The sequence below is a fragment of the Anguilla rostrata genome, chromosome 14, assembly GCF_018555375.3.
Source record: "Anguilla rostrata isolate EN2019 chromosome 14, ASM1855537v3, whole genome shotgun sequence".
NCBI classification, from domain to species: domain Eukaryota; kingdom Metazoa; phylum Chordata; class Actinopteri; order Anguilliformes; family Anguillidae; genus Anguilla; species Anguilla rostrata.
The window spans coordinates 19044997-19069010 of record NC_057946.1 but is presented as its reverse complement, the minus strand read 5'-3'; the positions used below and the strand labels follow the sequence as shown (position 1 = coordinate 19069010).

Genomic DNA, 24014 nt, shown 5'->3' with positions numbered 1-24014 from the left:
AAACATATTTTAAAAAGGTCTCACCTTGCAGACATTGTGCAGACACACAGTGGTGACAGGCTGAAATGCCAGTTCCTGGCAGCACACACACATGAAGATCTGCTCCACCTTCCTCAGGAAGTTCTGCAAAGGAGCCACCATGCATGGCGGTCACCATAGAAACAACACTTTCACAGGATTCATCAAACAAATATATCAAGCCACATTCAGGAGCACTCCCAGCTATATTTACACTTCAGCCCTGTCAATCAGTTGCTCAAATCTTTAACCGTTCTTTAAAAACCATTCTTTTAAAATCTACAGTACCAAACAAACAGGGATAAGACCATTGCGATTTGCGATTGCGGTTTATTTATGATCAAATTCATGTAAAATCTGCAGCTGCAGTAACTGAAAAAGCCGCGACGGTTTCGCTGCTGAACGTGGTAAGCTGATACGTACCGGTCCCTCCTTCAGGAATCCCAGGGCCTCGTCCCACAGCTTCCTGTTGAGGTCGTCCTCCAGGATCAGGGCCCGCTGCTGCTCGGAGAGCTGGAACGCCTCCACCTCCTTCAGACGCTTCACCGGCGGCTCCTCCGCGGGCACAACTGGGAGGCAGGGGGGCACAGCCGATTATTCCCACCACTGCAGGACTCCTCTGCTTTACACAGACACAATCCACGCTTTTAAAGATCCCCGACAGTGATCATACACCGGTGTGCCCGTACCCCATCAATCACCTAGCCACAACAGCAGTGTCAGCGCAAGTGTAAAAGGCTCTTTTCTGCGCACACAAACCAGAATACCTCACAGAAAATAATCGCAGTGGCTACTGATAAAAAAACAATTATTTGTAGAAATCAGAATAACAGGAAACCATTATAGATGAAAACTGCAGAATACCACGTAGAAGTTCATTTTGGTAATCTTCCAGTTTTCCACTTTCTCAACTTCCTCGTAGGAGGAAGTCTCGTAGGAGGTACGCCCCTGTCCCACCTACACGCCCCCAATATTTCAAAGCAGAGTGCATCCATCTGGGTGGGGCCCAGCAAAAGGGAAACAGGGTGAACATGGCCAACATGTCAGAGGGAACAAATATATCCTGCTGAAATACGATTAAAACCTGCAGCAAGGGAAATTATGCATTTCCTTGTTTATGCTACACAGTTGCGAATATTATGACAAAAAAAAATAAATCCTAATTTTGTCCATGCTAATCACCCCAGCTAAAAAAAAGCAGTGCTTTAACATTCAGGCGTTAAACTGTTCCATGTATGAAAGTCAGAAGGGAAATGGAGACCATGAATTCCAGACGAGGGCGGCTGCACAGCTCTTTCTGCACCCTGATGACCCCAGAGGTACTTCCCCAGCCCCGGTGATGTCCGCATGCCCTGGGTTTCCTTAGCTACCTATTTCCTTGGGAGTTTTCTGGCTGCCGTTGCTCTGGTGCCCCCCGTCTGGCTCCTCCACCGGCGCCGGCACGCTCTTCTGCTCCACCTCCTGCTCCTTCACCTTCTTGGGCAGCGGGTGCGACCGCGGGCGCCCCCTCCCAGAGTGCCTCTTGCCCCGGACACCACCTCGCACGGTCGCCTCTTTCTTGGTCTTATTGGCCATCGCCTCCAGGTAACCAGGCGGATACTATGAGAAAGACAGCACCAGTCTTATGTGCATTTATTTGAAAGATTCTGTCAACTTCAGTCAACTTGTAAAGTAAAATGTGACTTGGAGAATGAAAATGCAAAAGGCCAGTCAAATTATCACAGAGCACAGCGCGTACCACAATATAGGGAAACATTTAGTTAAACACACTCACACAGCAGACATTAAATTCAAAAGGCAAGAGTACAAGTGGCATTTGGGGAATAGCTAGCTGGTCCTCTAAACAGGGTCAGCAAGCAATGGAATGGATTACCATACAAATCACCATCAATTTCCCCAAACCTACTGCTGTACCCATTACACTAAAAAGACTGTACCTTTCTAAATTCATTCCTCACCCCTTTACCTCAAAGCTCATCAAATTTTTATGTATGCTGTTAGTTATTACCCTAATTCCCATACAAATAGCGGTACTGATGTTAATAAGGTTGAAGTTCCTTAAGGAACAGAGAGTGTACCTGCACAGAGAGAGCCAGCTTCTTGGTGCGCTCGGCCCCCTCTGGAGTCCAGGGTGCCGGCTCTAAATCGTCACGTCTGAGCAGGTATCGCCACACCAGGAAACCACACTTTCCGATCTCAGGCCAGTACTTCACAACCTGGTGCACACCAACAGTAAGAGTTACTATGCTACAACAACAAAAAAAAATGAATTATGACCACACTAGTGATGCAATATAGTTATACTGCAATATTTGAGTTACATATGTGATTAAGTTTAGATGGGGAAATTCATAGTAATTCAGAAGTCATTTTTTAAAACATTTTATCCACAATTTTCCTAAATTTGGAAAGCTTCTCCCGTAGCTGCTCCCCTTAGTCAATGTTGGAGGAATGCATGCAGCCTTTAGCTGCTTCCTAATGACCAGAGCCAGTTAGCCACCGCATGGAGGACTGAGCCATTTATGAACCTGGCACAGGCCGACTGCAAACACCCCACCGGCCAGACTACTGTGCCGTGAGACGGTTCTTCATCAGAACCAGCACAGTTTATACAGGTATCTGTTCAAATACTGCACCCGCAGAATCTCATCAGCGTGAGATGCACAACTCCCATGTTCACCCTTAAAAAAGGTGCTACAAGGAACTTCAGACACAGAATAGACAATATGGCTGAATGCGCAAAATGTCCAAAATGGTGTCTATACAGTGCCTTAGGTTCCTTGTACCACCCTTGTACCACACTTTTTAAGCCATGCTTAAACAGGGAATGGGGGTAATTGTAATTGTTAACATTTTGTTTGTTCATTCTGTTAACTTCATAACAATGACAGACCTAATACCAAATGGCAGAGCGTCTCCCTGCAACCTCCTGTCTGAGAGCGGCAGCAGTCCCACCTTGTAGATGCCGTCGTATCTGTTGCCCTCCTCTGGGGCGTACTTGCTGATGCGTCTGCCCTTAGAACTGCGCACCACTCGCACCGGCTTCCCCGCGCGCCAGTTTCTGGACTCCGCCCCGTCCTTGTCATTCAAAGGGGCGTCACAGTTGAGTGCCAGGGCCCTGAAATGAGACACAGTGCTATGGTCCGTAGTCATAAACCCCCTCCCCCCCCAGTGTTAAAAATAGCACACAAGTGTGGAAAACTAAATGAACGACAGTAATCCTGCACAAGAACCGGTCACCAAGGAAACCCTACAGCAGCAGAGAACTCGTAAAACACAAAAAGCGGGGAGTACAGATGAGGACTCAAAACAATTTGAGACAACATTCAGGAAGCTGAGTATCTGAAGCCAACTGCTGCTATAGGTCATAACGAACACATCTCCTGCACCTGATAAATTCAGCCCTCTTTCACTAAGTATGTTTATTAAATTATGTGTTTTGTTTCCTGAGAGAATATGCATTTACATTTCAAATTTTATTCAGCCCACAGCTTTATTCTACTAATGCCGGAAATCAGCTGTACACTGTCCACAAAATCTGCAGGTTTATTCTGTAAATTAAGAAAGCATGAAACCTTATTAGATGAAAGTAAAGCAAGCAATGCCCTACATCCAAAACATATTATAATTTTAGTTTGCTTTTAACACACTTGATGGCAGTCCACTGTCGATATACTACGTCCTTAGATGAGCATATGAAGAAGTATTTTTTCACCTCACTGGTAAAAGGGTTTCTTGGTTATTATAGCCAACTATTACCTGTTCATGTGGGTCAAGGTCTGGTCAAAGGAGTGCTCGCCAATGCGCTTGTTTCCCGAAAGGTCGCGACCCCCGCTCCCTGTGTAAGTGAACTCATCGCCCCTGTCCTGAGGAAGAGAACGGGGGCACAGGTTAATGGCAGAGCACACATCAACCCCAAAATAAAAATGTTAATACCTGAAAGGGCGTCAGCAGGTCCACATGACATGGCATATGTGCTCTGACATGCACTGAGGATGTATAGATGCAAAACAGAATCCTGGGCTGCCGGGGCCTTATCCTGTTAAGACACTGTTATAATAACGGCTAGAGACAAGACATTTTGTATGAGTTTTGCTCAGAGGATAAGTTAATCTGAGCAATATCACTTTATTTGTTCCCAGGCGACTCATAGCTTCAAAAATCTGTGCAAGCACAACTCCTCTGACCACGCAGGCACCAGCTGCCTGTGCTACCTGTGCATGAAACACAGCCCTCCAAGACACTGACTGTGCAGTGAAAGAAACACTCTCCTCAGGGGAAAGAGGACTGAACTGGTATGATGCATCTACAGATGTAACTGGTGAATTTGTGAAAAAGTTAAGAATATGGGATAGGGTGAAAGCATGCTGTCCATATACTGTTTCTAAAAACGGAGTAAAGTAAAACTCTACTTATGCAGTCATTTACTTGCAGAAGACAAACACAAACTCACAGAAAGTAACACAGAAAATTGTTCAATGAAAAACAATAGATTTCATGTGATATGAGGGATGTACATCATGATGTTATGTTACACTGAGATTCAATTTTCTTTACTTAACTAAGCTGAATGATCTTCTGTATACACTTGTGACACAAGCAGAAGGAAGACTACAGTGGTAAGGGGAGGGGAACCAAAGCAGGCCAGCAGGTCACAGAGTATACGATCCATGCACCATTACGTCTATGGTCATGACTAACCAGTGCAAACGGCATGGGAAATGACAGGGTCTGACAGGGTCTGCCAGAGCAGCGGATAAAAAGAGGAGACGGGTGGCCTGGCTCTAAGGCAGCCTCGCGCCACGCCCTCTCCAGCCCTCCTGAGACACTCACCACTTCATCCTCGAACCCGCCGGCCAGCACCAGAGAGTAGGAGCCGTCGTTACTGCGCCCGTGGATACCCCCCACATGGGGCCTGTGCACCCCGGCCTCGCTCACCTAGCAGCACGGAGGGCGAGCAAGAGCAGGGGGCCACAGCGCAAGGAGGAGGAAAGAGGAGGAGGAGGAGGAGGAGGAGGTAGGAAGGACGATTCCAGACAATTGAGACAACCACGAGGTGTGCACAAAAAAACTAACAACATATAATAGTTCAATTATGAAATTGTTCAATTTAGAGTTATTGTGCTTTGCATATTTAAACAGTTTAAAAACATGAACAAGCGCATAAGCCAGCAATAATGCCACTGTACAAACGATGGACTGAATTCTGAAATCTGATGATGGGTTCAATCAGACTGAACACCCCAGATTTTAGGACCTCACCTGTACTCGGAACTTCCAGGTAGTTCCCACGGGAACCCCGGGTATGGGCCCGTAGTGGTTGGAGGGGACGATGGTGCATTCCTTAGTGCGCCCCACACAGGCCATACCCTGAAAAGCAGTGGTTCAGGTGTTTAGTGTCCACCAGAACTCCAACTGCATTACAGACTAAACATGGAATGTGAGAGCAGGAACTTCTGAGAACAATTGTGTTTTTTTTTTTTTCAAAATAAAAACATTTTTAGGTATTTTTAGGTTTAAGTATGTTCTTAAATGGCACTCATGAGGACTCCCTAAAAGACATAAATCCATAAACGCCAGAACAATAAACCTACTAGTTTAAGATTAGGTGTTTTTAATGTTCAGCAACACATCATTTTACACCCAAGGTCTTCAACTCCTTGGAAAATCTTAAAAATGAACCACTACTGCTGGAATAAAACAACACGGTACTGGGGCAGAAAAACAAATGCTTGAAAATAATGATTAAATATTTGAATAAATGTTAATTATAGTGAGCAGAGCTTCTGGTTACAGCTGGCTGCCAATAACCAATATCATGACACACAACTGTTGCACTTTCATAATACATGCATGCCGATACGCATACACAAGGCTTTGGCAAAACATGGTCATATTTTCCACATTCTCACAAAATACATATATTTTTAATCATGATATAGGGAATGATTCACATATTTCCATTAAACCAAACAAATAAATTCATTCAAATGATTCATTTTTAAACTGATATTAAATCACCTGTGGACTACTGTTTTTAATTAGAATTGGATTGTTCCAGAAAAATGGTCAATTTGTACATTTCATGCAATTCCAATAATATTCCCAATGGTACGAAATGTGAAATATTACTAGTGAAATCAAACTGCATTAAGATCTCAGCATGGAAGGAAATGACTCAACACTTAATCACAGATAGTCACTGTGGGCTCTCTCTTCGGCTCTCCGTAGTGCATTCGTGTATCTTGCCTCATTTCACGCTGATCCTGAATCCTAAGGAACAATAATACCAATGCTCTCTCCTCCTAAGAATGAGTCGATGAGGAACTGGCTTTTTAAGATATACTGCATGCGCCAAACAACACAAAAACACCATACTCAACCTACGAGAGGCACACACGGAACATCCCGAGATAAACATGAAGTGTGTCCCATTAAAGAAACCATTTTTACAATCAAAATACTTATGTTAGATCCAAGAGGGACGGATATTTTTTTTCAAAAGTTGATCTGTACCAATGGCACTAAAAATTCAGCAAATATTTTTTTCGCCAAATAGTTTTCTGTTCTATTTACTATTAATCTAATACAATTCTACTTCTTCCAAAAAAGAAAATACGTAAAGGATTGGTCGGATTGACTAAGCAAGTACACCCCAGGTGGCTGGAATTTACTACCAGTCTGTACAGTATGCTTGGAGAGAACATAATATCGCCTGGATTTGCTGGGAGTTTCCCTGATTCAGCAGAAAGCTCCTAGACACAGCAAAAAACACAAAAATTAACCCTACTGGCTCCCATGTGTACACCAGCACACTAACATCACTTCTCCAGCACTGAGCTGGAACCAGACTAGTGTAAGCTGGAGCAAAATCCTGCTGACCCAGTACTATATGACTGTTTTTCTATTTCATTATCTGGAGACAAAGCTACAGCAAATGACGTCACACTGGCATTTTCCCACATCGAGAAGATTACCTGGAATTAGTCGTGGTCTACAGCCCCCCTCCCCCCACAAAAAAAGAAAAAAAACTGCCCACAGCTGTTTAAAGTACTGTAACAGTATTTTAAAAGCATTTGGATGAACTGACAAGGAACCCTCCAGGAACTCCGCACTCCACCGGGCAAAAGAGTTCCAGATGCACCAGGGAAAAGCAGTTTCAAACCCCCATACAGTCCCTCAGTCACCTTGCCCCAGTCCCGCTGGCTCTCCGTGTTGGCCGACGGCATCTTGGCCCTCTTCTTACTGGCCTTCAGCTTCTCCCCTGCCTTAACCACCTCACTGGTGTCATTCTTACAGGTTGGGCAGTACCTGCAGAAGAGGAACCAGACCATTTCAGGGCCAAATGTTGTCCCATGCAATAGTGAACACTTTCAAAAGTGAAAATCTTGTTCCAACTGTATCTGTTGATCAGTGAATCACTTTTGTGCAAAAAAACTGCTTGATTTATTTATTCATAAGCAAGTCTAGACTATACCTTTTACTGTGCCATTTTAATGTATGATTAAGTCCTAAATGCATTCTGCATCAATCATTCCCATTACCCGTTAGCATGCTTTACAGAAAAAAATAAATAAGTAAACCCGCTGTCTACTAAAACCTAATATTCTGTGTGAGAGTATCCGGGGAGAATTTAAGTAAAATATAATTTGTCATTCATTTAAAAATGCCTATAGTTAAATGTTTAAAGTTAGAAGGTCGAGCTTGCTTTACACTCTTAAGTTAAGGAATATTGCCATACCCGTAAGACAGAATACAACCCAAGCTTTCTGCTCAACTCTGACACCTGGAGTGTCTTATGATGAAGTAGCATTAAAGCAACGAATACAACACTGAATTCCCCCTCAGCTGTGTCCTGTTGCTCCCAACGCCCCCTGGAGGTGAGAAAGTGGAATTGCTGGCAGGTTTACCAGTCCTCATCATCAGGGATGGTGGAGAGTGGAGGGTTCAGGCAGTAGATGTGGAAGGCCATATTGCACTCATCACACAGCAGCTGCATGTGAGCATCCTGCTTGCCCCCACACACACAGCAGGAGCAGAAGCGGCACTCAGAGTCTGGGTCCGCCTTGCAGTGCTTACACTCCGGACCGCTCTTCCCTAGAGCAACACACACAGGTAATGACCAAATACGACACAGATACCACCCGCGTGAGATCGCCCCCTCATGGACATTCATAGTTCACTTCACGTGGTTTATGGCCAAAGTTTTTATATTTTAGTTTTTTTGCAGGGTGCAAGAGTCAAGCATGTCGCAAATCATGTTTCACTCTTATTATGCAGTATTTTCTTTAAACACACAGTATACACACAGTATATGTGCCCCCAGCACTCTCTAACTTTCTCCTGCCTGAAGGCTGAGGCTAAGTGGGGGCCAAACGTGGTTAAAACATAGACGGCAGACCCCCCAGGAGAGCAGAGTTGCTGCTGAACCTAGAAGTAGTCTGCCAGCAGGGGCCAGTCTTCTCTCTGGACAAAGCAGAAAACACACCCCAGTACACTGCCTGGGACTGCCTGGGGCACTTCTGTACAAGATGCTGTCCTTTCACAGGTGAACTCAAGACAGTTCAAGTCCGCATCTAACATTTACCGCTATGATAATGTCTTGTGGCGCTCCTTCGAAATTCCTGACAGTGGCTTTTCAACTGTTTAAACTACGACAAGACTAACAAGATTTCTGGGCTTTCCATGGTCTTCTTGGTCAGATGGAACTAGAGACACACATTTCCACACTGGACCTTCAGCCACATTACAAAGCTTGCGCTAGACAACAGAAACAAGAAACATGGGGAGATGTTTATCAGGGAATGACCTGCCCTTGGCACATGAAGTACTAAGTGCTTTTAATCATCAAAAAGCCATTTAGCCAAGTTCACCTACATTATCATTACATGCATATATCAATGAGAAACAAGCAACAAATGATCAGTTTTTCACGGATAGGCGTTTACTTTAAAACAGACTATCAGTCATCTTTGTCAAAGCTGTGAGGGCTACCCTGTATTCAAGGTGTCCTTGCTGAGTATTCTAGAGCTTGTCTAAACCACTAATTAGTTAATAAATAAATAACTAAATAAATAAGTCTACAGTAATGAGATAGCATTCCAAAACAAACATGTGCATCCAGATCTTGTTCCAGGGATCCCAGCCTGAAAGGCTTCTCCCACATGAAACGCCTTACTGAACGAGAGCGTTGGGCCTACGTTTGAACTGCCCGTCTGCTGCAGACAGAGGACGTGCTCCGATCTTCTCAATTCGGTAGATCTCATCCAGAAAGAGGAGCTTGCAGTCTTCAATCACGTCACCTGGGCCTCTGAAAAAAAAACACAGATAAAGACACAAAGCATGTCAAAGAAATATTCTGGGTACGTCACAATCAGAGGCTGATCAGAGGGCTGGTAAATCATTTTTCGCTGTTTCATAAAAGCATGCTGCCACAGGCACTTAAAAACCCCATAAAATGAGTGACGCTATAACACATTTCGTCTTACCAATTTTCAACTTTTGCCACATTTATTATTCGTAGAATGTATACATTTATACATGAAGAAGAATGAGAAAGATATTTTCAGATACCATGGGTGTTGAAATGTGGAAATGAAAATACAATACAGGTCCTTACCACAAATCCACTGATAAGGACCAAGAAATTTTGTATGAGCTTAAGAATTAATAAACACTGTTCATAGGCTTAATTTTCACAGGCAAACAGAAACTTACTTGGTGCTTTCTTCACATTTTTCACACATCAGTTTGAGTGCTGAACCCACCTCTGGTCATATGAATAAATTATTTTACTTGGCTACATAAAATCTGGGTTTTAAGTATTGAATTAACTAAATGAGAGTACAGACAAAACATTAAAACATTTCAGCATAAGGCAACAAATAACCCTTAACCTTACTTATGCAGCTGAAAAATTAGACAGTGCACTAAAATGTCAGTGTTAATTCTTTTATTTGTAATAGTTACACAAGTTCAACAGGGATCAAGTGTTCTCCAGAGAAAAATGTAATCTATCATTGTTGATTAACACTAAATAATTTAGCGTTGAATTTGTAGTTTTATTAAATTGTAAGCAGAGCACTTGCCAGACACCTTTAAATGTAAGCACCCAGCAGTGAAATCCATTTTTATTCACTCCTCAAAGCAGTGTCCACATATCACAGGGAGATGCTCATTTGCTCAACCTGAAATACTGCGAGAGAGCCATTTAAAAATCTTTTCAGTGGAGCCAGTGCTTCAGAGAAATGTCAGCATTCCTGACTACACCAGCCTCTGAATAGCAGACAAACAGACCCGAGAAACAGCCATATTTGTGCAGTATAACGTGCAGTCTTTGAATTTGCCCATTCACGATGTGTTCAAAACGGTGACTTCATGCAGATAAATTTAGTTAAGTTTATTAGGTTAATTAAAGAATCTCCAAAAAATCTTATGACCTTTGTGTCCTACTTGTTAGACAAGGGGTGCCAAACTCCTGTCCTGGAGGGCTGCAGTGTCCACAGGTAATTGTGGTTTCCTTTCAATCAGCAGCCAATTAATGTGCTGAAAATATGATGTGTGGACTCTTTAGCCAATCAATGACCTAAATGAATCAATCATGCTGAAAACACCCAAAAACAGCAGACAATGCAGCCCTCCAGGTCTGGAGTTTGACACTCCTGCACAGGGGCACCACCAGGGATTCTGGTCCCCATGAAAAGATCTCACATTGGGCACCATCCCAATGTAAGATTTTTTTCATCTAATATTTTTTGAGGGCCCATCAGTCAGGGCCCCCCAATTCTAAACCCCCAACCCCAACACCCCCTTACACCACACAGTGCCCCTGCCCACTCCCACCCCCTGCCTGGGCATTAGACAATGTTAATCTCAAGTATTAAATCAAGGCTACTCAACTATGAGCATTTAATAAACTGTTCAAATCCCAATACAGACTGACCGCTGTTGTGAAACAGTAATACAGTATTTGTGACAAAAAATATTTTATTAAATAATGTAATATAAACACATGGTATTAATGTTTTAGGAAGTATTATCACACAGTATGAATGGCATTACTTTACAGATACAATATTTTATTGACAACATACTGTCAGATTTTCAAATTACATCCTTGAATCTAATTTTTATTTGATCTACTTAAATAAAAGGCTGAGCAGAAAATTTACATCTAACAATTGGGTACCTAACCAGTAAATTAAGTTGTACATAATTTTTTAATATTACAAATCACTTTGGATTAAATTTCAATTAATTTAAATGTGATAATTGACTGATGCAATGGTATTCTGACCATCTGCAGACAACAATGCAAACACCCAGAGGATGTCCTGGTGTATAAGATAGCATTCCTAAAACTTTTACAAATCATTTCTGAGAACAGGGTTGGTAAAATCTGTACTCCCGTTTAATACAAATGGTGCGTCTACATTGGTGGTCATGCTCTCCGGGACTTATTATCTTTGCGATTTTATAATCAAATGTGTGCACATATGCGGCTACTTCTTTATTTATGGACAGTGCTAAAAGCAATGGATTTTTGAAGATAATTATTTACTCTCAGGTTACCATATGCTTACACAGAACATCTGTCCTGATCGCAGAATCTTCAGACCCATTAAATCTGTTAAAATATCACCATACTATGCTTTGCACCAAACCATACTGCAAAACGTGTGACCCACCCACCTTCCCAGCCATTTGGTTTTAAAGACAAGGTTGAAAATACCAACCTAGACGCAAGCATCTTTGCATCTCTTTGCAATGCTAAAACATATCAATCTGCCCGTGTGAAAGCTTGGATTACATTAGCAAGCTGCTTTTTTCATTCACAAAACAGAGCCCTAATCTCAGTAACACATGCTGATCTGTGGGAGCCTTGATGGAATGCAGATTTAGAAAAGTAACAAGGAATATCAGCTGTCAAAATGTGCATCAGTGACAAATCCAGTAGTACTCCCTTTTAACAATGGTGGTAAATTCACTGAAAACAAATTTCCCCGAAAAGATGAGCCCTTTTGGATATCGAATTCAGAAAAATAAAAAAATAAAAAAAAATATCCAGGAAATGTAATGCATCAATTCTGTTGTCTTCATGAAGCACCTGGGCATCATCGAGGTACAGCCAGACCCCCCTCAGGGGTTCCTCTCTGGGCAGGCGAGTAGCACCGTGACTGGTCTGGTGCGTCTGGATTCTTCATACACAAACAACAAAAATTCTAATAAGAATTGGGCTGACTACTTTATATGAGACTCATAAAAACAATTGCATTAGTTCTATCAGAGGCAAGCTCTACTCCGTACAGTCAAATCCCAAAGGGTGGTTTCATGAACTCAGATTAAAATTAACAGCGAGGTAATTTCTATTTTATATAATTTGTTGGGTTCCCAATGCCATCTCCCTTATTTAGTCATCCTAGAATATCTACAGGGAAAGGACTGTCATAATCAATAAGGTAAAGGATATACTTAACCCTCTGCTAGGCTAAAGGGAGATATTGCTTGACCCATCCTAAATTTCCACAAATTCGGTGCTAACTCAAGAAGGGCAGGGTGAAGCACTGTAGAACCTCTGCAATACACATGCACTACAAATGCATGCTTTTGAATAATTTAATGATTGCCGTCATTAGTTATATTATCGTAGTCTTGTTTTCAAATAGTCGCCTTATTTTTTAAATACACAGATCTCATTATGTAGCTATAAATTAACCAATAAAGGATATTGATAAAATGTAATTGTTTATGCTATTTCCAAGTTTGCATTGGGCACTTGACAGACCACCCAGTCAGTCAGTAACTCTCAGGTGGTACTTAAACTATGTTATGTACGGAGTAAACTGCATTTTAAATTATTACAAATTCTAATTTGGTGTCACCTAGTGTAAAGTGCAAATTTCGTGAATATTTGTACTACAATGCTGTTCTAGCCAATTTAACATTTGTTAGGTAGTTTGCTAATTGATTATAACTAGAAGCTGGTAGGATGGCTAACTTTGCAAGCTAACTAACTGTCCTACTATTGCCATCCTATAATTCCTGTCAGTTGTATTGTTCTCAGTATGAGCTAACCATGATACCAAGTTAAATGTGATAGACTCACTTTCATGCAAGCTTTTCTTGGGAAAAAAAGTCTGTTGTGCTGAGGCCCAAGCATCAAATAACCAGTCCCGTGCTGGGAGAGGAAATGAAGGTGCAACTTCACTGCACACGCGATTCCTCAGATGCAAGAGCCAAGCAGGCAATAAAGACCAGGCTGCACACTGAAACAAGAGCTAACTTGCACTGCCCCCAGTTTACTCAAAGATATTCAATTTCATACAGCTACGACTACTAAGCAGACAATGATGCTGGCAGTTGTGGGTTGTTTGAAATGTAAACATTTAACCAATTCTCAGTTGCAGGAACATTAAATGATGCAAAGTAAGACCCATAATGTTAGTAAATATTTATTTATATTTGATGCTCTTATCCCGGTATATGGCTGATGGATAAAGTGCACAAGAAATGAAAATAAATTTAAAAATTACACGTAAAAAAAGCTACTATCCACCACCATGTGGTTACAGTAGAGCTCTCCGTAATACAATCAGTTACCTTTCAGTTAACCTCCCTCCATAAGATATTTCCTGGAAATATCAGTAGGAGGCCCCTGAACTGAATCAGGGCCGTGGGTGTTGTGCTGGCCTCCTCTCCCCACCAGTAGGCCTGGACTGCCTGGCTCATGCTTGGGATGCTTGTGGCCCTACTTGGAGCCTGGAACCAACAGTCATTCAATCCTGAGGCTTTGGAAGCTAAAGAAGGACCAGATCACCAGACCATCACTTCCTCCACTGGATACAATAAAATTATGTTGTATGTTGCAATCCATATTTTAGTCCTTGCTAACCTCTTCTATTTATTCTCTATAACAATGCAATTTTCTGAATCGTAGCATAACCCCTTGTTAGGAATATGTGGGTTCTTAGACCTTGTGTGCGAGAATCAGTCATAATTGATGCAAAAAAGAAATGCTAAATGTACCCATTTACAGAATCAGAAGTTACGCAGACAACCCAGGGTATTAGACAACTTAACAGTTCTTTCTGGTGTTCACCTTTGACAACCTAACTTGACATGATGAACAATCACACAGTATTTCAGGAGTGAGCAGTTCACCCTACTTTTTTCAGCATCTTAAAAACAAGAGAAAACAACAGAAAGCTTACCTTCTTTTCATTTCTTTATGAGGACAATGGTCCTCATCTCTGATATTCTTTCAGTGGAAAGCTTGACCCATGTATAAAATGTAAAATTCCACATGAAAAACATTGTGCCCCCAAAGGCTAATTCCCATTTTCAATGCCCAGTTCTGAATAGTTATACATTACATTCCAGGCATTTAGCAGACGCTCTTATCCAGAGCGACTTACACAACTTTTTACATTGTATCCATTTATACAGCTGGATATATACTGAAGCAATTTCGGTTAAGTACCTTGCTCAAGGGTACAACGGCAGTGTCCTTACCCGGGAATTGAACCTGCGACCTTTCGGTTACAAGCCCAGTTCCTTACCCACTGTGCTACACTCCGTCCATATCACTCAATGACATGAGTCCTGCTTCCTGTCTCCACCTGCATCTAGCCTTTTAAAACACATCAAATCAGGCTCTTCTTGCCATCTCCCACAATAATAAGAGTTGCCCACCTGAGATCCTTCTCGTCTAGCTCAAGTCTCTCTCATATCTGTGCAAGTTTACCAGCGGTAGAGAAGATTCAACTATTCAGGTTTCCATTGGTCGACAAATTAAAATTTAATGTTTACATAAATTTGGTGGATTAGTTATGCAGATGATAGTGATTTTGAATATTTACAGTTTATTAAATAATTGTAGAAACCTCTACAGTTTAGGCAATTTCCGCAAAGACTTCCCCAAATACTCACTATGAACTTCCTCAGTTAGACAGGCTACTTGCTTTGGTCATCCACACTGCCCCAGAGATTTCAAGCTCTAAATACACCAATGTGAAAGACTGTATTCTCATGGCTTCTGAATTAGCAAAGTTGTAGCATTAGCCACCTAGCTAAATAAGATACAATTCAAGAATGGCCACTACAAGACAGGTCATAAGAGAAATAAAAGGGGGGGGTGAACCAAGTTTTACTTACCTGCTGGAATCTCATGATTCCATTGACCTTCACAAGAGCCTCAGGATAACCCCATAACCTCCACTATAAGAGCCACCACCATATTTCAATGTAGGTATTACATCCTTTTCAAAATAAGAGTTCTTCCCACAACAAACCCACATCTGACCATAATACCCAGTTCCAATTCAAGTTCAGCACTGGTTTTAACTAAATAAGTTTAAAACATACACTTAGAGGATTTTTTGCACATTTATTAAATGATTTTGGATGAAAGACAATACATGCAACTTGGCAGGAAGGTGTAGTGGCTCGACCGATTTGGTGAGATAGGTACTGTAGATTTTATATTATTTACATTAATTTGGCATTCACATGCCCACTGACCCCCATTCATTTTTTGCCAAGGAGTATAGATTACATGGGAGCATGCCTACTGGGCTGGCTGCTTTCCCGGAGAGGAAGGACTCACGTTCCAGCTGTGTTTAACATGTGGCACTTCCTGTCCATTACATAATTGTGGCGCCTAAAAAGGGGGAAAAGGGCACGTACTGAGCGTACTGTACACACTCACCCAAAGGGACTACACTACTCTTACCCCAGCAGGATCTTCACCCGAACCTCCTTGTTGGTCCTGGAGACCTCGTTGAGGGCAGTGATCTCCGCATCGAACCAGAAGCCCCTCTCCTCAGGGATCTCGATGTTGTAGTTCACCATGACGACCTGGCCCACTTCCAGCTGCTCCCACTTCAGCACAGAGCGTGCACGAGGCCTGACGTCATCTGCGCACATCTCCACCACTCCGTTCTCCGGGTAGCTGAGGGGAAGAAAGGAGACGATCTGTTTGCCCGGATCCCAAAAGAGGACCAAAAAAACCTCTGAAAAGAAATTCATTTTCATAATACGACAGAAAAAAACCATATGGCTTCATAAACTACACAGAAGCTTTTTCGCTATAAAATCTGCTGTAAATTAAACATATTCCTCAGAATTCATAGAACCAAACATAAAAATTCCTGTAACTATGTCTTTTCAAAATCATCGTCCCTCTTCCACCACTGTTATATGATGGTTTTGTTACTTTAAGAGCAAAGAACTGCCCTTGTTTTCACCTGAGCTGTCCCCATTGGAAAGTATGTGTGAGGAAAGAGATGTGCACAAAGATGCAATATCATTTCAGAACCCATGAATGTGTGCTTTCTACAATGGCCAAAGAAAGGGTCCAAATATACAAACAATGTTAGGGTAAACTGGAGAATGTTTCAAGGGCAAAGAAAAAACAGCCTTGTCACCCTGAATCACTCTCCGCTCTGAGTCTAATATAAGTCAACAACAGGCCTGTTATGGCCCAGGACCGACTGAAGGACACAGACACGTAGGTACGTCTCCATCTCAAAGTACTTCTGTAGCACTATGATTTATTAATCATCCTATTTGGAGTATATTTAAATACAGCTGTTAGAACAAATCTTTACCTTAGACATGGCTGTCTTTAGACAGCCTTAGACAGATCTAGTCAATAAAATTAAGCCTAATAATGCACAGCCATTGCATTGTTAAGGAATACAAATATTCTTGCATGCAACACAAAAAGACTTCACTAATGAGTGGAATAATGATTATTCACAAATATCACCTCCATTGCCAAAAGCCAGAGTAAATTTCCAATTTCTTGATAATTCCATTGTATGGAAAACAACTGACTGAAAGAAAACAGATGTGTGCAGGGAAAGGGTAACCATCTGATTTTGCTCCATCTTACGTAGCAAAACGTATTCATGTTTCAGCATCAGCAACCTCCTTTACATTTTCAGAGTTGTAAAGTGCTTAATGCACTACGTAAAAACTGTAGGTTTTCACACATTGTTAAAATATCAAACAGGAACCGCCCAATATAAAACAAAACTGCTGTGGCTACTCCAATTTTTCTCTCATCTCTGACTGGCCATAGCCACAAATACCTTCTGCCAGAGTACGTTCCTCATGCAAGAGGTTTCCCGAAGGACAAACTGTAAGCTTTTAAAACTGCTGCCACATACTTCACATCATGTTTGCGTAAAGTTTTGCAAAAACACTGACTGCTCACTTCTGTGGATACGCTGAGCCCACACGAGCCCCCGTGTTGTGGACTGGAGTTACCATGTGCCTGCAGGCAACGTGTGCGCAAACTATGTGCTAGTCCTTAGGGGACAGGGGCTATCCAGCCAAGGTGCGGCCAGCACCTGTGTGGGTCTACAGTCAAGCGGAGAGCCCGTGAACCAGGCTCAGCTCCACTGCCACGCACAATGAGGCCTTCAAATACTGCGAGCCACTCACAGCCTTTCTCTCGATAAGCATCCCTGAATTTCAGTCTTTTTCCACTTCAGTAAGTTGAACACTGTTCAGTCTATGGTGAAAACAGACGTCTCTGGGAATTTCTTTTGTACAATAAGTGAACAGTAAGCACTGCATGTCAGTTTATGGATAATGGACACTGACAGAAATATCTCAACTTCATGGCTGAAGGCAAAAGCTGCTGGAAATGTTGTCATCACCACCCACTTTGTGGCAAACATACTGTAGCGAAACTCCAGTTCTGCACCAAATTAATGGGCAGTCAACCACACCTTTTTCGGTTCTACAGTTTCTTGCTTGAAGATTCATCTATGAACCAAACATAAATCATGTGCTGTATTTTAATTTCACGTCAACAATGTATCTGAATATTTCCATTACACAAGGTTTTACTGAGAGTTTGTGCATATCCTCAGTTCAACACATTTATTTTTTTTATTTAGCTGCACAACATGGCAGCCAGACATGATAGTGCAAACAATGTTCCAGCATTTACAGTCAGATATTTGTGAAGAGCTTAGCACTCCATACCTTATAAAATATAATAACCCAGAACAAATATGTATCATTAACAGGGATATGCCAATTAATTATTTATCATTTGCAAATATGATCTTGGACACTGTGATACTGCCAGTTTCAAAACCTTATCGCTTTGATAGATAGAGGGATTTGCAATGCCATAACAGAAAGGAATTTGAGAGCTGTAAAATGTACAAGATGACACAAAAAAACCTTTCTGCCTCAGTCCCTTCAACCCTTTGGTTAAAATTTTATTTTGTCATCCCTTCTAATTTTTTCCATTCCGCATGCTCTGAATATCAATACCCAGTCCTGCACAGACGTACTCTCTGTGAACCTTCCCTGCTGGCGCTCTCACTTCCTCTGCAGCGAGGGGAGGAGAGACCAGCGGGGCTCAAAACAAGGCCCTGTGTGTGCACCCTACACACACATCGCCACGGCAGAAGAACAGCCCCTCAACGTTCAAACTCAAATGTGGGAAGCCTGTGTGCGTTGAGAATAAGGGGGAGCATGCAGGCCTTTTTTTAAAAAAAAGAGAGGATTAAGGGGGCTCTGGTGGGGTAGCGCAGACATCTTCCGTATAAATGCCAGGTCCGGGAAGGGACCACGCGGAAAATCGATGACGGACAGGGGGACTATGGGAACCTCCCGACTGGACAGAGGTCACATGAGCGGCGGAGAGGGGAGGTGGGCGGTGGTCCGACGGGACAGACCGGAGGCTAGACAGAGAACAGGCAGAAACGGGCAGGGCGTCTGCCGTTTCATATTCATAGGAGGGTGAAACGAATAACAGGAAGGAAAAGATCTGGCCGTCTCTGCAGATACGAGGATTCGCGAGACGTCCTCCAGCTTTTTTTTTTTTTTCTCCTACGCCTTCGCTATGCCGCAGTACGTGATCGAAATGGCGAATTAGGAAGAGCCCCGGTACGAGGGGGAGAGACGCAGGAGCGCGAGGCCGCTCACAGGCTGCTGGAGGACTGCGGCTGAACGGCAGCCTGAGCGCAATCACGGCCGCACAGAGCCAGACCACCGCGTCTCGTTAACCTCCTGCTCATTTGCAACGGAGGGCTTTGTAAGCTTTCAAAGCTACGGGATCGTCCTCCATTTTATTTTAATAATGTGAAGGAGAAGAAAAAAAGAAGAAAAAAAAAACACTGACGTCTGCTTACCACACGCTTAAGACATTTTGAGAGCTTACAGATGCTCCAAATGCTTCGTTTTCAAAAACGTTTTCAACCACGCGTCCATTTGAACCGACTGCCGTTCTTCCTTCACCCCGTTTCCCTGTACATAAAGCAATCTCATTACAGACGACGTCCGGTTTGACAACTGCCCCCAACTCCTCTTTCAGCTTTCTAAATTCGGCTCATCATAACCAAACTCAGAATTAGAGTTGCAATAGTCGAACCGAGGCATGCTTCCAATGTGTGTTCATAGATAAGCAATATACCCAGTTCGGCATGAACGTGGTTATTCAATCATAATAAACCGAGCGGCAATTCCCACCTCGGTGAAAACAGCTCCTGCTATAACCATGATTTAAAAGCTTTGCAGGGCTTAGCAGCCTCTCCCGTTTTGAGCCAACCGTGGTTTATATCTGCTGTGTCTGGTTGATTTTGATAATAAAAAACACAAATATAGCAAACATTAGCACTGCGCAGCACACCCCTCCCAGCCGAGCTACTGCGTAAATAAAGCCCATTGTGCTCTCCGGGTAACTGGACGGCGCCATTTCATACCGCAGTGGCGACGGAGAGAAAAAAGCATGAAGGAACGGGAACGCAGGCGAACTGCGAGACCATGATCTCTGATGCAGACTCGCCACCTACGATTATTAAATAAACCTTATTTATAAACCTACAATGCGCTTCAATAACCACTTGGTGTATAATTCCCTCTTCAGTTTTTTTGAGAAACAGTGATGCGTATCATCAGATTTTTTTGTTGTTGTACATATTTATGTCTGGTTTGTTTAATGTATTACTTGATTACATAGTGAATTTAAATTGGACCATATGGCAGCACTGTGGTGCTAGCTGCTGCAGAACATACCCCTATAAACCAGAGAGGTGATCACAGAGGCAGTCACGTAGAATTTGGTTTAAGGCAGTTTTAACATTCTGTCCAAAATATTCATCAGAAACAGGTGGTTTGCATTTCGAACACTGTTCTCCTCAAAATTATACAACAAGGCAGGGTCTGGGAGCCAAATTTCATGATCAAAATACAAAACAATACAACTGCAGTCCTTCAAATATTTAAAATCAGGGAGCACAGAGCTAGCTGTTCCAAAAATAGGAAAAAATAACTAGTATTAGTCATTTTTAATTTTTGAATCATTCAAAACAGGCTATTACTGGTTACTGGTTAACAAAGTTTGGCCAGTTCAACGTGCCTAACGCATCACCCACTGCTCAGATTTTAAGCATTCATGATGGCTGAGAAAGTAACGCTCCCAAGAACTCGGTAACCATGGAAACGGCTCGCTCTGAATGAATTTGCCAGAAAAAGAGACTCCAAATTCCTCCCCTAGCTGCAGGCAAAAAGAGTGTAGACAGAATCTGCGGTTTCAAACGGTCGCTTCAACCTCTCCCTGCAGACCAAAGGGTTGCGCGTTCAAATCTTCGATGGAGCATTGCATGTGGATCCAGAAACTGAGGGATTTCAACTTAATTGTCCATGAAAAAAAAAAAGCAACTGCACAAATGGGTTACAGATCTTAAGCTGCCAATATAGATCTCCAGTATAGATAATGAAAACTCACCAAAATCGATATGCAACTGCTGCTCTGAACACTGATGTTTGACACAAGGTTAAATACATTTAATCATATTAAAGAAAAAAAAATTAATCATTCACCTTCTAAATCAAGTATTACTTGGAATATACACACTGCGCTAAGAACAGGGCACCTAAAGATTTTGAAATTCAGTGTCACTAGCAACAGGACAGCCATGTTGACAGCTACGCTTAGCATAAAGATGTGCTGATAGTTCACCATATAAGCAACTGCATTAAGCTTGTTTCTCCACTGCATAATCACAACAATGGATAACACCTCATTCTCCCGCTTTTCTTGAACCAGGCCTAAGTTCCTTTACAAATGGTGTTGACTTAGTTTGCCCGTTTACTCCCTCCACTTAGATCAATGAGACACATATCCACACACAAACATGTAAGACCTATAAAATACCACATCAAGCAAGCACTGAAAGAAAAAAGAACTGGACAGAACTACACCTGCCAGTCACCTTTCGATTAAAAATGGGAACCACTCCAGCAGAAATCCTGTATCTTTGTGCTTTATCATCTCTGAGTCAACTCCGTTACCTCACTGTTTCAGCAGCTGACTGCAAGTACACAAACTACACCCGACAAGGGCAGGAAACCTTAGCGAAGTTAATGTAACATTAACGTGTGATTAGGAAAAGAGACTGGACAGGATTAACTGGAAGGGATGAGCCTTGGCCATCTTGGTTCATTTTACACCCAGTGTTGGGAGTCAACAGCTGAAATCTCCTGAAGCTCCTTTCTAAGTCATAGTTTATGTCATTAGGTTTTTTTCCCCCGGCACAATTAAACCTGAGATATCAGCATAGTCATCAGTAAACAGACTCTGTATGCTTGTAGAATGCTCAGTTCTGGAATTGCTCATTTGGAAAACTGTTTAAATTTACACATTAGCTCATTACGTCCACATTAATTCTAGGGGTGAGGCAGGTTTTCTGAGGCTGAAGACAGTAGAATGTCCTGCCAGAATATTTTTTGAACCTTCAGCATGCACATCTAGGCCTAAATCCTGAAATGCCAACTCCATCGGAGCTCCTTTTAATTCTCGGCACATAAATAAATAATGTAACTTTGTTTTGTGTTACTTCTTTAATTACCCTTACAGTGAAAGTCTTTGTTTCATTTTTGCTAGGGCTTTGAATACACTCAAAAATGCTGTGGGTAATCTTGTGTGAATTTGGAAAAAAAATTCCCAGGATGCATCAGATTAATAAAAAAAATAAATAAATAAAAAAAAGGTTTCAGTTTTGATTCTTAGTAAGTATATTTTTTTACATTTCTGACACACCCCCACATGCACACAAAGATGTCCTGCAGTTCAAAAAGTACCAGTAATCCTACTCTGATTGTTTCTGTGTTTATACAATAGAACAACACATCAGAAGATAAGCACAATCAGAAGGGGTACTTTTGAAATAAACTTACCATTTTCACATTTCATAAATAAGTGTATAAATGTACATATCTTACATAATTGTACACTTGACAATGTTCAGATCCTCCAATGATTCCATTATGTCAACAGGTTTAAAGTTAAAAAATTACAGGATCTATGGGGCCAAAAATACCTGAAAATGGTTCATTTTCTTAAGAAGCATCTCTGACTCTAATTTCAAATATGTGTCAAATGGACTTTCTGCCAGAACATTTCTTTGTTGGTTATCTGAGATTTTCTTTTGTCTAACTTCACATAAAATGTCCCCTATACAAGTAGTTATATTATTATTTTGTGCATTCCTAATATGGATAAAAACGTTGTAAAAATACACCTTCTCTGCTTTGACCAGGGCTCAGCATTGGACTCTTCTACAGCTGTGAGGGAGCCCACCGTAGACCAATGAATAATTCACTGATTCAATAGTTTCACTTCCCTTCAGGGTCAATGGCAACCTTTTTCTCTCAATCTGATCATTCTACATATTGTGAACACCAAATCAACCACACAGCATTTGTACAATGCCCTCAGATTCCTAGTCATTCAGCAATAATCTCCACACAATAAAAGGAGCTTGGAGAGGGTGAAGACAACTTTGGAGGCTACTACACTTCAGTGCTACAAATATGCAGCAAGTGGTATTACTTCTGTCGTTCCGAAGGAATAACTTAGGCAGTGGTTCCAACACTGATGCCTCTTCCACACACAAAACCCGGGGCTGACATGGGATACTGAACACGGGTTTAACCCGCATTTGACCCATTCACACCAGACTACGGTCATGAGTAAGCACCAGATCCTCGCCGTTCACTCAAGGCCCAGGACCGCAAGTTCACGTCCGTAAATGTCACTGCTGATTCACAGGTTGAATTCAGCTTTCTTGAAATCCATTTTTTCCTGGTAGCCAGCTGGCTAGTGAATACAATGTAGTTTGCCATTATGCTGGCTTAACCTATTATGTTAACTCCTGAATCGATGGCCCAATGACGTGCTCCTAATCTTTAGGTAAAAACTGCTTTTGGTACATGTACAATGTGCATTTCTCAGTGGTGTTCAGATTGTAATGAGGGTAACTGCTTATATTCATGCCCACATTCTGGAACTAAGCATCTATTTGTTATTTTGTACATGTCATCTCACACAGAATGCAGTAACAGAAAGCCATACATGCTTATGCCGGGGTTTCAAACTGCCCTTTGTATCCTGTAAAATCTACAAATGGACATGCAGCGTCGCAAATAAATGTTTTGGTGAACTGCAGGGATTTGCACTGTACAGCAGGCTACCGGTGTAGCATGGAAGCATGTTGTTCTCCATTTGAGATGCCTAGAAAATACTGTTTGACAGCCATTTGGCCCGCGGGCTGATGACACAGCGGATGTGAGGATTCACAGGCATGCGCTCTCAATCTCTCACTCTGCTTTTGTTCCAGTTTCTTAGTGAGAGCCTCAAACACACTGCCCAATATTACAGGAAGTAGCAACCTCTTCTCTGTCCGTTTCTTGGTCCCAGCATTTAAATGTGAATACGCAAAGTGAAGTGCTACACTTAGCGGTCTGTGCTGTAACATACGTCTCAAACACAAGTTTTATTATACTTGATGGTGTCCTGGTGGATCACAGTGAATATTTGTCCATAAAAATTTGGAATTAAACATAAGCTGTAGTTTTGTTTACTGGTTTTGGAAGAAAGGATGTTATGGCTTTCGTTTTGAAATGGTTGTTAAATAATTAAATTAAATACAATTTAATACTTTTTTTAACATAACCTGTGGTCTGCAATG

The 24014-nt window shown here is 41.9% G+C and overlaps 1 protein-coding gene across 3 annotated transcripts in view; it reads right to left on the bottom strand.

The window, feature by feature from the left end:
* Positions 1–24014, bottom strand: part of LOC135239390 (E3 ubiquitin-protein ligase UHRF2-like) — a 53025-nt gene that overhangs the window by 1535 nt on the left and 27476 nt on the right. For 2 of the 3 annotated variants that reach the window (XM_064308007.1, XM_064308009.1), the window contains exons 4-16: positions 15749–15967; positions 9219–9328; positions 7929–8115; positions 7206–7329; positions 5281–5388; positions 4852–4956; positions 3955–4068; positions 3778–3884; positions 2974–3136; positions 2097–2234; positions 1389–1617; positions 442–587; positions 25–123 (exon numbers count right to left, since the gene is read on the bottom strand). In XM_064308007.1, coding sequence (XP_064164077.1) covers positions 25–123; positions 442–587; positions 1389–1617; positions 2097–2234; positions 2974–3136; positions 3778–3884; positions 3955–4068; positions 4852–4956; positions 5281–5388; positions 7206–7329; positions 7929–8115; positions 9219–9328; positions 15749–15967 — 1849 coding nt within the window. The remainder of the gene's footprint in view (positions 1–24; positions 124–441; positions 588–1388; positions 1618–2096; positions 2235–2973; positions 3137–3777; positions 3885–3954; positions 4069–4851; positions 4957–5280; positions 5389–7205; positions 7330–7928; positions 8116–9218; positions 9329–15748; positions 15968–24014) is intronic. The other variant, XM_064308008.1, reaches the window with a different exon arrangement.